This window comes from Myotis myotis, unplaced genomic scaffold (genome assembly GCF_014108235.1).
Source record: "Myotis myotis isolate mMyoMyo1 unplaced genomic scaffold, mMyoMyo1.p scaffold_m19_p_17, whole genome shotgun sequence".
Classification (NCBI taxonomy): domain Eukaryota; kingdom Metazoa; phylum Chordata; class Mammalia; order Chiroptera; family Vespertilionidae; genus Myotis; species Myotis myotis.
The window spans coordinates 9,211,604-9,223,962 of NW_023416321.1; the positions used below are offsets into that span (position 1 = coordinate 9,211,604).

Here is a 12,359-nt window from a genome sequence, read left to right on the forward strand (position 1 = left end):
GGCAGGGGGGAGACATGACCACCAGCAGCAAATGCGGGCTCGCTGTCAGCGGTCGGGCTGCCTGCGATCGCATTTCCCTTCCAGGCTGCCGGGGGCTCGGCCTGGCTTTCCCGGGCAAGGCCTCTGGGAGAGCTGACCCGGCAGCTGGCTGCTAATACAGGTCGTGGGAAACAGACTGGCCTGCGCAGACCTAACCGGCAGGAGGTCTCTGGCTATGGGCCACGGCTGTTTCCAGTCCTCTTCCTTTCTGTCTTCTTTATCAGTAAATACGCTGTCACACTGGTAGCTGAGCAAGGCCAGGAGGGACAGGAGAAAACCCGGCCGCGTAGCCCTGACCCCGTGGACCTCAGTCCAGTGAACAGCAGGTTCAGTTGGGGCGCCTGCCCAATATGCAGGCCCCGGAGCCCACGCGGGAGGCGGATTCTGGAGCCGGCCCAGGACTTGGCATTTGCCCCACATCCTCTCCTGGAGGTGGAGGTGATGCAGGCGGCTCTGGAGCCATACAAACCTCCAGGACAGCTGCAGGGGTTGCTGGAGGCGGGGAAGGGGCTGGGCTGTTTCTAACTATCAGAGCTGAGTGGTGAGTGCGGGACATGATACCGGGGAGTGAGCGCCCTCCTCGCCAGGCCCAGCCCAAAGCCCCAGAAGCAGCTGTACAGGAAGCAGGTGGGAGTGAGGCTCCGTGCAGCCAGCGCCTTGTGGGTGGGTGGGGGTGGGGAGGCTCTTTAGCGAAGTGTTTCCCGGGGAGGACACGCTCCCCAGATGCCACCCCAAGACCTTCTGCTTAGAATCAGCCTCCCGCTGAGGTCGGCAGGGCCCCGGGCTAGGCTGCGGCCCTTTGGGACTACGAGCCCACCTCCTCCCTCCCTGCTCCCAGGGCATGCACCCCGTGGCCGCTAACGTTTCATTTCTCCTTCCTCCCTCCCCTGTCCTCTTCCCCGCCCCATGTCCCTCTCTGCTGGCCCTGGTGCCGTCTCCCTTGTGCTTCTCTGGTCTCTCTGTTCCACCTTCTCTCTTTCCTATCAGTAACCTTGGACCTGTGTTCCCACCCCAGTTCCCAGGCCCTTTGGTCCAACTCCGTGCCCCCTTCTGCCCTGCTGTGCCCCCACCCCCCGCCCTGTCTCAAAGGGACCACTTTCTTCAGATGGTTCCTTCCTTCTGCAGTTACTTTTCTCTCGGATATGTGGAGGTTTTTTCCTATTTTAAAGCTTCAGCTGGGGGCCAGCACGAAGGCTCTCCCTTCCTCTCTCTGACCCCTGACCCCTGTTTGTGTTCCAGGCCACTAAACCGTCTAGAGAGACGAGCGGGTCGAATGAGACCTCAAGCCCAGTCTCAGAAAAGCCCTCGGCTTCCAGAACCTCTATCCCCGTATTGACTTCGTTTGGGGCAAGGAATTCTTCCATCTCCTTTTAGAGGCCCCCTCGCACCTCCACCCCAGCCTGCCCCCTCCCTGACCCCCGACATGGATCTCCCTGCTCTTCCCTTCATCTCCCCCCCATCCCCACTCCATCCTCAGACCCTGGGGAGGGTTGCCACAGGGGCGGCCCTCCTCGCGTCTCTCTCTCCCCACCCCTTGTTGGTGTTTTTGGTTTGTGTTTTTTTAAAACGATTCACTTTTAATTATCGTTCTTTTTTTTAAATAAAAAGCAAAACAGTAAAACTGAGAACCAAAACACACCACCTTCCTTTGACTTCCTGTTCTAAAATGGCCCACTTCCTATCATCTTCCCTCCCTTTTCTCTTTGTCCACTCCTCTGTCCAAGTCCATCCTGAAGTTCCTGCACCTCCCCCGTCCTCCCCCCCCTCTTCCCCCCTCCCCCCAACTTCCTAAGAGCACTCCAAACAAGCTCTGGGCCCCGGAGACTTGGAGCAGCAAGACACCGGCTCTCCCCTCCTCCGGAAGCTGGACATTGGACCAACCCGTGTCAGGCTGGGAAGTGGGACGCAGGCAGACTCCGGCCCTGGAGGCACCCCGCCTGTCCCAGCTCCGCAGTGACTGAACTCTGAACGAGGCTGTTTCTTTGCTCCCTGGTGGGCCTGGAGTCAAGATTTTGGGACTGGAGGGGCCTCAGAGTTTGAGGGGCCTCAGGATGGGTGTGGGGTACATGGGGCTGTTGAATCTGTGTCCTTGGAGAGGACTTGGCTTCCTGGGACTCCCTTCCTGTGATGAGGGGCCACCTGGCCTGCGCCAAGGGGAGGAAGGGGCCCCTTTGGACGATTGGCTGTGGACGGTGCGGGGAGCAGACAGCCTGGCCCTGGAGACACTGCCTTGGAAGCCGGCAGCCCAGGAGGGGTGTTTGGTACTTTTAGTTTCCTAATTTAGCACTTTAAATGACATTAACTTATTTCAGGGGGCGGGGTGGGCAGGAATGGAGGGCCTAGATGATTAGATGTTGAGGCCTGGAGGGTGGGAAGGGTCTGGTTGTGAGGGAAATGGGGGGAATTACAGAGGAGGCTGATAGGAGCTGGGAGGATGGCTCTGACCCCAGGGGTAGGGGGACTTGACCTTCAACCATCCTCTTTGAGATCGGAGGGCTTTCAGGGAAGGGATACAACGTGGTCTTTCAATGGGGAGCCGTGACCACTGGGGAGATCCTTGAGGGTCCCGGAGGCCAGGCCCCCACCTGCGGACACCCGCCTGGCTTTTGGCCAGGTGCTGAGAGGGGCGGAGGGAAACTAGTTTTGGTTCTCAGCCTGGCCCCGAAGAGGGCAGAGTGAGGGGCCCACAGGGAGACTCTGTGGGTGGGGAAGGGGGAGGAGGATGGAGTGCAGCCCCAGGGAGCAGGGGTGTACTGTTTGGAGCACAAAGTGGGGTACGCGCAGGGGAGGGAGGGCTGGGATGAGTCTCCCTGAGTGAAGCACAGAAAGAAGGAGCCACTGAAGGCAGCGCCTCTGGGCCCTGGGACCTGGTGGGAAGGTCCCCTCCCGGGGGAGCTGTTGAGGGTTGGGGAGGGAGGGAAAACTGGGTTGTGTTTCTTCATTTCTCTTTTTTTTTGTTTTTTGGTTTTTTTTGTTGATTCATTCTTGTTTTCTAGCTTTGGATCATTTTTGTACAAAGGCAAGTAAGCCTTTTTGAAAAAGAACAAAAGAAGAGGAAAAAAAATCCCTCCTAAAAAAAACAAAACCTGGAAAATAGAAAAAAAAAAAAAAAAAAGGACCTCATAAATGATGCAATTACTTTTAATTGCAGGCAACTCTTTACATTTAAGTGAAGTGTCTTAACATTTTATATTGTTTTAAAAATATATTTACATATTATATATATAATATACGTAATATAAATATATATAAATATTTAAAAAAGAAAAAAAAAAGAAAACCACGGCACTCTCTCCCTGGCCGCTGTTTTGGCGGGGGAGGGGGGCCGGAGGGTGGGCACATGGCCTGGCTTCTGTGGTCCAGTAACATGGTGTGGTTTGATTGGCTGTACAGAGACCCCTGACTTGGGAGGGGAGGGGGGAGTGGTGCCCCCTCCTCCCTCCACTCCATGACTCTCGCTTGCTACTTTTCACTTGCCCTCACCTCCCACCCTCAGCCCGGTGACCTGAATGTGTGCCCCACCGTCATTGTCCTGAGTTGAATGTCCCTTTGTGGGGAGCGGGGGCAGGGGGGAAGTGTCCATCCCCCAGGGGGCAGAGGGAGGGAACCCTGGGCTCGCCCCACCTGCTCACGTGGAGCCCAGCGGGATTCGCATCTTTCTTTCACTTCGGCTCCTGCACATTACGGGCTGAGAGGCATTTGCGTGGAATTGTGCACAGCCTGCGTGTCCGTGTACACCGGCACAAATCCACTTCCCCGTGCGCGGTGGGAAGCGTGTGTGCACAGGGGTGGGTTACCGCCCCCGTATGCGCACGTAGGCGCGTGGAACCTGCTTGGGCATCAGCACTTGCCCACCTGCACGTCGGTGTGGAAGAGCTTTGCATATGAGAGCGCGTGTGATGTGTGTGTGCAGATGTGTGTAGCTGCAAGAGACTGTATGTATGTGGGCCACATGCGTGGACAGAGGGGTGTACACGGAGGTGCATGTTGACCTGTGTGGGAGTGTGCAAATGTGTGTAGACCCAGGCGTGCGGAAGTGCCTGTGTGATGAACTGTTCCATCATCCCTGCACCACTTGCTCTGGCCGCCCTCCCAAGCCCCCACCCCCTTGGCCTCTCAAAGCCCACAGCACGTCAATGCCTCCCCCCACCCTCCAGCTGCATGCGCCTCGCTGCTCTGTCCATCGTGTGTGCTTGACCAAGAGAAAACTGAACCGCCTGGGGGGCCCTTGTACCCGGCCCTCCCAGCCCCCGCCCACCGTGCTGTGATACTCACACGGGGCTCTCTCCCGCCCCTTCCACAATATGCTGTTTCCCTAGGAGCCTCGGGCTCGGAGAGGGGTCCCAGGTGGGCCCCCCGGGGCGAGCCCTGGCTCCACACCCTGCCCGGTCCACCCCGTAGGGCCCGTGTTGGTGTAGCAGTGATGGCTTCTGTGGATATTCTGTGACCTCTGTCAGTGTAACTTGACAATTTCTAAATGGAAAAGGGTTGCTGTGTTTTCTCTGTCTCTCTTTTTTAATGTCCTTTTTCTTCTCCCCACTTCCCTGCTCTCCTTTTTCGGTTTTCTAGCCGAGTGTTTGGGGCTTAAATAAAACTTGTTTCTTTTTCCTCTCCTGGATCTCCTTCCTACAGGCTGCTGTCTCATCATTTCTCAGCGTCACCCTGGAAGGTGCGGGGATGGGTGGGGCAGAGGAGGGGGGTCCCTGGGAGCCAACTGCCCCACAAGCAAGGCTCAGGGGAGGAGGGGCAGGAACACACAGGGGCTGCTGCTGCCCCCAAGGGCCTGAGACCAACTCCAGGAGGCTGGAGAGGGACATCTCTTGGCTAAGCTGCTTCACCACCACCGGTGAGGTCGCTACTGGCGTTGCTGACACCCGTGGGCGACAGAGCCAGAGATGTTAGATGTCTGTCTCAGCATCATACGGCCAGTAAGGTGCACTGAGGATCAGAATCCAGCTCTGCCTGACCCAAAACCCAATGCTTTCTCCCCCAAATGAAGTAGGGTCTGATTATCTCTATAGTCCCCATTTCTCATCTCAACGACTCAGACATGTACACACACACACCCATACAGTTAGTGAAACAGCACTGACATAAGACAGTGCACTCTGGTGTTTTCTGTTAAATTCTAAACATTTCAGTCACAACCCACTAAATTGATTTCATGACCTTTCAATGGGTCAGAACCCACGGTTTGAAACACTGTCTGCTGGTCGAGTTTCAGCCCCCACCATGTTGCATTTCCGCCTTCTCCTCAAAGGCCTGCCGGCTCCACTTCCCCCATTCTCCTCCGAAATGGAAAGACCCCTGAGAGGAGGTTTATTCTTGGTTCTGATTGGGTGGGGGCCCTGACCCTGACCCTGACCCTGTAGCCAGAAAGCTGCCGGAACCCTTCCAGGTTATCATAGCAGAGGCCAGCCTGCCCCACCACTGAGGGGGCCAGGTGTCCTGATGGGCTTTTAGGTTTGCCTGGAATTCTGAAGGCTGCACCACTGTTCCAGCACATTCTAAAGGTCCTCAGGCTGCCCTCTTAGGCATTCTCCTGCTTCACTGAAGCCTGGGGTATTATTGGGACTCCTCTACCCCCAATAGACCAGCCCTAGACAATGCCTCCTTTATTTAAACAGGACATGCGGCCTGCCTGCCGCGAGCTTGACATGCTTGCCCTAGACCTTAGAACCCTGACACTTGACCCCCTGACTGCTGACCTTTGCCCCCTGGCCCTTGACGCCCGAATGATAAACCTTGACCCCTGACCTTTGACCTCTGAATGTTGACCCCCTGAACCCTGACCTTTGACCCTAAACCTTGACACTCGACCTAGACTTAACTACCCTAGCAACCCTAACCCCTAGCACTAGCCCTAGACACCATGCACTTTGACTTCTGACCCTTAACCATTGATCTTTGACTCTTAACCACCCTGACCTTGACACCTGACCTTAGGTATCTGACACATTGACTTTTACTCTTGACCTTTGACCCTTGATCCCAAAAGTTGACAACCCTAACCATAACCCTAGACCTCAGACCCTTGACTCCTGAACATTGACCTTTGATCCCTGACCCTTGACAGCTGACCTTTGACCTCAACAGTGTTTAACCTGTGACCCCCCAACTTTGAGCCCTGGCCTTTGATCTCTGAAATTTGACCCCTGACCCTAACCCTTGACCTAGACCCTTAACAACCCTAACCCTCAGCATAACCCTAGATATCAGACCCCATGACCTTTGACCTCTGACCCTTGAACCCTGAACTTTGACACTTGACCCCAGACCTTCAACCCTTGATCACGAAACTTTGACACATGACCTTTTACTCTAACTCTTGACGCTTGACCCTTGAACTAGACCAGTGATGGTGAACCTTTTGAGCTCGGCGTGTCAGCATTTTGAAAAACCCTAACTTAACTCTGGTGCCGTGTCACATATAGAAATTTTTTGATCTTTGCAACCATAGTTAAACAAAGACTTAAATTTTTGATATTTATTTTATACATTTAAATGCCATTTAACAAAGAAAAATCAACCAAAAAAATGAGTTCGCGTGTCACCTCTGACACGCGTGTCATAGGTTCGCCATCACTGAACTAGACCCTTGACAACAGTAACAACCCTTTCCCTAACCCTAATCCTCACTATACCCCTTGGTTATCTTTGATGATTGTCACCTGATTTTCTTACATAGGAATACTAGGCTCATCAAAGGCAGCCTGGAAGCTGGCAAGGAAAAGTATAGAGCCAAGACATAGAAGGAAAACATACCATGCTGTGAGTTTGCACATGTGAATAAGACAGTGGGCAGAACCCGTAATGTCCTCTTGGGGTAGTGTCAGGGCCTAGAGTGCCTATGATGACAGCTGGCTGGGATGGGCCCTATCAGTGGCCTGCGCCTTGTCCAAGCCTCCTTCCTGTCTTCTTGGCAGTGAAAGCGGGCAGAAATAGAATATTGGGGAACCAGCTAGTATTGTAAGAAATATTAATCATGCTCTGTTAACCAGGATTGTTTTATTCTGATTAAAGAGGGCACTTCTACCCTGGCTGGAGCTGACCTGGAGAGGCAGTCCTTCCTCTCCATTTGGAGCTGCCTATTATCATGGAAAGATGAGCAAAGATTTGTTATAGAAACCAGAATCACCAGCCCTTTGAGGATTCCCAGCTCTTTGTGCACACCTGCAGGCCTTTGCAAATCTCCAGCCTGCTCACCTGTTAATTTTGGCACTCCCTTTAGCTATTTCCCCACTTAACCCCAGACCTTGCATATCACTAAGCCTTTTGGAGACCCCTAGTCCTTTTGCATATCTGTAAACCGCCCTTTTGCCTACTTTTCTTTGTACTTATAAGCAGCTGGCTTATGGTGGCTGCAGAGAGGTTTTTGTGGATAACCTGCTGCCCTCCCATATTGCGGCAATACTGGAATAAACGCTCATAATGATTCAACCCTGTCTCTGCTTAATTGGCTCAAGTAGTGACAGGCAGCATGGGCCCATTGTTTGTCCGGTGATAGCAGCACCTCTGGACCATTCTGAAGGTCCAGGCAGACCTGAGAAGGAAAATACACCCGCACTCTGTATTTCTAGAGGCATGGAAACCTCCGCGCAATGAGCGTCACCTGCCCTTCCGTCCTGTATTCTGTGCCCCTGCCACCACTCACTCTAGTCTCCCAGAACAAGACACCCACAAAATTACCAGGCGGAAGAGCTTTGCCTCCACTCTGCCACCCCCTGGCCCAGCCCCCCTAACCCTCACTCTTCCCCCACCTCCTCTGGCCCTCTCCTCCCTCCAGAACAAGTGAGACATCTGACTTGTGCCTCAAGGAAGGCCATTTATTTCCAAGATATAGACTATACTTTTAAGACAGAACTTTCCAGAAGCAGGAACTCTTAGTTGTTGCCTAGGTAGGTGTGTCAAAGACACAGTGAAAAGAGACATGCGGACGTGGGGCCAGAGGCTTATCCAACACTGTTACAGCACTTCTTTAAATGAGCAAAACATCTTTAAAAATCCTTATAAATTCTTTATAATATGTTACACATTTAGAGACAATATTTACAATAAAAGGAAGGGGGGAGGAAGGAGAGAGAAATCTACTTTACAGCAAATCTTTGCATAAACCAAGAGGACTGACAGACGTGGCAGTAGGGTTCACGCCCCGCGCGGGCTTCCCTGGAATGAGTGAGGGCGTGTGTGGGGGGCCTGGGGATGGCGGGTCTATTTACAATGGGAGGGAGGAGGACAGGGGGCTGGGTCTCGCCCATCCTGAAGGACCAGCCCAGCTCAGAGCCCGTAAATCAGTGTGTGTGTGTGTGTGTGTGTGTGTGTGTGTGTGTGTGTGTGAGAGAGAGAGAGAGAGAGAGAGAGAGAGAGAGAGAGAGAGAGAGAGAGGAGAGACGGGATGTTTTACTAACCCCCAAAGGGCAGAAGGTGGGGGTCTGTGTGCCTGAGTTGTGGAAGAAGCAGGCACAGCTGGAAGAACAGAGAGAGAGGCAAGGGAGGTCTAGTAGGGGAGGGACCCTGGACCCACCCCAAACTGGGGAATGGACAGCTCCCCATGGTCAAAGCGCTGTTGGGTGGGGGTGGGGAGGGGGGTGATTCAGAGTTTGCCAAAAGGTTGGTGGGAGAATATACCTGGTGAGAGTGAGTCCTGCCTCCGTGGAGGGGCCCCGCCCCCCTTCTCTGGCTCTGAAAAGCATCAGGGGGAAGGATCCCGGGGGTACCAAGGGCAGGAGCCCTGCAGGGGTGGGGAGACAGAGGAAGCAGGGGCGGCAGAAGTCGCTACTGGAAACACCTTTGGACAGTGACTACACACACGACACCCCTCCCACGGACACCAGCACCTTTACCCCCTCTCCCCAGACACCCCCGCCCGCACCCCCTTCGCTAGGAGCTAATGGGTGGGGGTGGGGCCAGAGGAGGGAAGGGAAGAACCAGCATCACCCAGTGTCTTTCCTTTAGTCTGAGACTCGGGGTTCCCTATCCACACCCCATGGCCAACAGGGTCTTTAAGTGCAGGCACAGAGAGGCCCATACGGGCACACCCTGCCATTTACCAGGGGACTCGGCCCCCCCGCAGCCTCTTCCTTCTCCCCCATCCACACTCCGCCCGCGCCCTCTCGATCCCGGCGCACGGACCGGAGACGCGGCCGCAGCGCCCGGGGAAACAGGGGAGGGGGTGCGCACCGGCGGGGACGCCCGCTCCCCCAGGGGCGCCGAGTCCCAGGCGGGGCGGGTCACAGACACGGGTGGAGGCGGGCGGCGGCCGAGCGGCGCGGGGCCTGGCTCTGCAGGGCCCCCGGGTCCCCGGGCGCGGGCGGCAGCGAGGCGGCGGACGACGGGGCGCGCGCCTTGGTGGACTCCAGGCTGCTGAGCCCCGAGTCCTTGTGGTCGCTGTGCGCGCGCGGGCCCGCGGGCGCCGGGGAGCCCCCCGCGTCCAGCTCCTTCCACTCGTTGAAGTTGAGGTCGGTCAGCGGGCTCTGCACCACCACCGTGTGGCGGCGCCAGCTGCTCCGGCGCCGGCGCGTCTCGGGCGACAGCGGCCGCCGCAGCCGCACGGCCAGCATGTCGTCGGCGGTGCCGCGGAGGCGCAGCCGCAGGGCCTCCAGGCGCGAGGGCCGCGCGCCCAGCACCGTGCCCGCCGCGGCCGCCGGGGGGCGCAGCGACTCCTGGCTGCTGGACGAGGCGGAGCCGGGCGCGTCCGCGGCGCCGCGGGCCCCCCCGCGCCCGGCGCCCCCCGCTTCGCCGTCGGCGCGGGTCCGGGCCAGGCGGCGGCGCGCCAGGGTGTCGCAGGGCATGAGGTGGTGCGAGGTGAACGAGGGCCGGCGCGCCAGGCGCCCCGCGGGCCCCGCGCCGCCCTCCGTGTCCGTCTCCACGTGGCTCAGCTCGCTGCGCTCGTCGTCCGCCTCGTCCCCGGCGCCCGGCCGCCTGCCGCCGGCGCCCGAGCACACGCTGCGGTCCATGGTGGACAGCGTGGAGTAGCCCGAGACGATGGAGCGCGTGTCGGCCGCCGGCCGCTCCTCCCGCGCCGCCGCGGGGCCCTCCTGGGTGGCGGCGCCCGGCGGCGGGCCCTCTGGCGGGTCCGGGGCGCCGGGCGCGGGCGGCAGCGCCCCCGGCTGGTGCGCCTCCTGCTCCGAGTCGTCGTCGGTGCTGCTGCCCAGCCCGCGCGCCTCCCGCCGCTTCTTCCGCTTGCGGTTGACGGCCGAGATGAAGGAGATCGCCAGCATCTCCCGGGCGTAAGGCTCCTTCTTGGGGGCCCACGAGCCCTGCGGGGAGACGGGTCGGGGTTCAGGGGGTGCCCAGACTCGCGCCAGCGCCGCCCTCTCACCCCGCCCCCGGCAGGCCTCCGCGCCCTCCGCGTGCCCACCAGGATGCCAGCCCCGCAGGCCTCCCACACCGTCCCCTGCACGGCTGTCCGCCCTGGGGACCCCTGCCGCCCTCCCCCGACCTTGAAGCCTTCGTGGCACCCCTTCCGGTCTTAATCCAGACTCTCAACTCCTTCCTGTGGGCTGGGTGCTGGCCTGGCACCTCCCCGCCCCCAACTTCCGTTCCATGCTCCACAGGCAGCGCTAGAGAAACCCTTTCAGACTCAGCTCTGGTGACAATAGTCTCTCAGCCGTCAGTGATACTGGACAGTTTGAGCCCAGTGCACACAGACTGGCCTGGGCTACAAGCACCAGCTCCTGGCAGGGACCTTTCTCGGACCACAGCTTCCAGCCCCCTCCCTCCAGCCTTTCCACCGCCTCAGTGCGTACAGGCCTCTCCAGGGCAACCTGCTCAAGGTCACTTCCCTTTCCCGCCGCACCTCACTGGCGTGCATTTCAGCCTTGTCCCCAGCGCCCAACGCCAGCAACCCTTAACCCCGGATCAATCCAAAGGCCAGCCCTACTGCCAAATAGGAGCTGTGCCCTATTTGCTGGACGAGTTCTTACTCCTCCTACTAGGCCCAGCGCAATCAGGGCACCCTCCGTGCAGCAACCTCCCAGCCCTTCCTTTGAGCTGGTAAATCCCTTCTCTGTTCCCCTAGCCCAGGGGTGGGGAACCTTTCTTCTGCCAAGGACCATTGGGGTGTCTATAACATCATAAAATTATCAACTTAAAAATTAGCCTATCCTTGGCCATACATTTAATTAAGGCACCCCGAATGCCGTGGCAGGGCCAGACCAGATGATTTTTTGGGCCTTATACAGCCCGTGGGCCGGCCGTTCCCCATCCCTGCCATAGCCCTTTGAAGATACATCTATGCCAGCTCTTTTCACATCAGAATAGCTTTGTTTCCGCATCATCTATATCAAACGCTGAGTTCTCTGAGAGCAGGCTAGGTCCATGGCTTGTTTGTGCTTGCACCCATGATGCCTGGCCCATAGTAGGTGCTCAACAAACAATAAATGTTAAGTGAATGAGCAAATGGGCGAGTGGCGTTCCCTCAGCATAGGAAGCCCTGCAGAAGCAGATGCTGGGAGTGATCCCCTGCTGGCTGCAATGACATGCCCTGGGACACCTCCTCACAGGCCACAGTGTACCAACGAGTAGAGACACAGATGGCGGCGTGGCCACTGCGTCCTATGCATTCCCTCTCACATCAGTTAGTTCTAAGGAAGCCGGTGCATGTCAGGGATTCGGGACTCACGGGCACGTGGTCCTGGGCCACGGCTGCCCACACTGCACGACTCCAGAAGGCACCCCTGGGGTTCTGCAACATGGCAGCACTGCGATGATCCGACTGAGGCACCTGGTGGCCAGTGCCGCGTTCTGTCTTGGCCATTTTCTCAGAAACTTGAGAGGCCTGGGGGACCATCTGACCAAATTACCCTCTCATGCCAACTAGTTACAGAAGTAATGAGGTCAGAATGGTCACTTCCAGTGAATGCAGAGGTCAGCAGACTCACCCGAAGGTCAAGGGGTCAGTCCAGGAGAAGCTATGGGAAACCAGGAGGCTAGCAGGTGCAATGGGTGGATTCAGGCTACTCTAATGACCTTGTTCTCTGCCACAGAAGTCTGTGATGGAATGAGCTCTCCATCGCCAGAGGTATGCCGGTGGAGGCTTTATGGAGAAGGTACAGGGGACCTCTGCAGACTAGAGCCGTCTTCTTTCCAGGGCATTCATCTGACGCATAGTGAGTACCTGCTCTGTGTCAGGCACCGTGGGCTCACTGGGACCCAGCCAGTACTTAGAGACCCAGACAGACATGAGCCCAGCTCAACCAGCCAGTATTTAACTGATGTCACTGACTAGCTTTAGAAGAGGCTATGAGGGTGGGGCCCTTATGGTGACATTAGTGCTCCTATAAGAAGAGACGCCACAGAAGTCTCTTGCTCTCTGTCTG

The 12,359-nt window shown here is 57.2% G+C and overlaps 2 protein-coding genes across 10 annotated transcripts in view; one reads left to right on the forward strand and one right to left on the reverse strand.

Moving 5' to 3' along the window:
- Positions 1-1,664, forward strand: part of SRCIN1 (SRC kinase signaling inhibitor 1) — a 64,190-nt gene extending 62,526 nt beyond the window's left edge. For all 4 annotated transcript variants that reach the window (XM_036339184.1, XM_036339186.1, XM_036339188.1 and 1 more), the window contains one exon: positions 1,279-1,664. In XM_036339184.1, coding sequence (XP_036195077.1) covers positions 1,279-1,413 — 135 coding nt within the window. In that variant the 3' untranslated portion in view covers positions 1,414-1,664. The remainder of the gene's footprint in view (positions 1-1,278) is intronic.
- Positions 1,665-7,844: 6,180 nt separating this feature from the next.
- Positions 7,845-12,359, reverse strand: part of ARHGAP23 (Rho GTPase activating protein 23) — a 79,855-nt gene continuing 75,340 nt past the window's right edge. For all 6 annotated transcript variants that reach the window (XM_036339181.1, XM_036339182.1, XM_036339178.1 and 3 more), the window contains one exon: positions 7,845-10,298. In XM_036339181.1, coding sequence (XP_036195074.1) covers positions 9,270-10,298 — 1,029 coding nt within the window. In that variant the 3' untranslated portion in view covers positions 7,845-9,269. The remainder of the gene's footprint in view (positions 10,299-12,359) is intronic.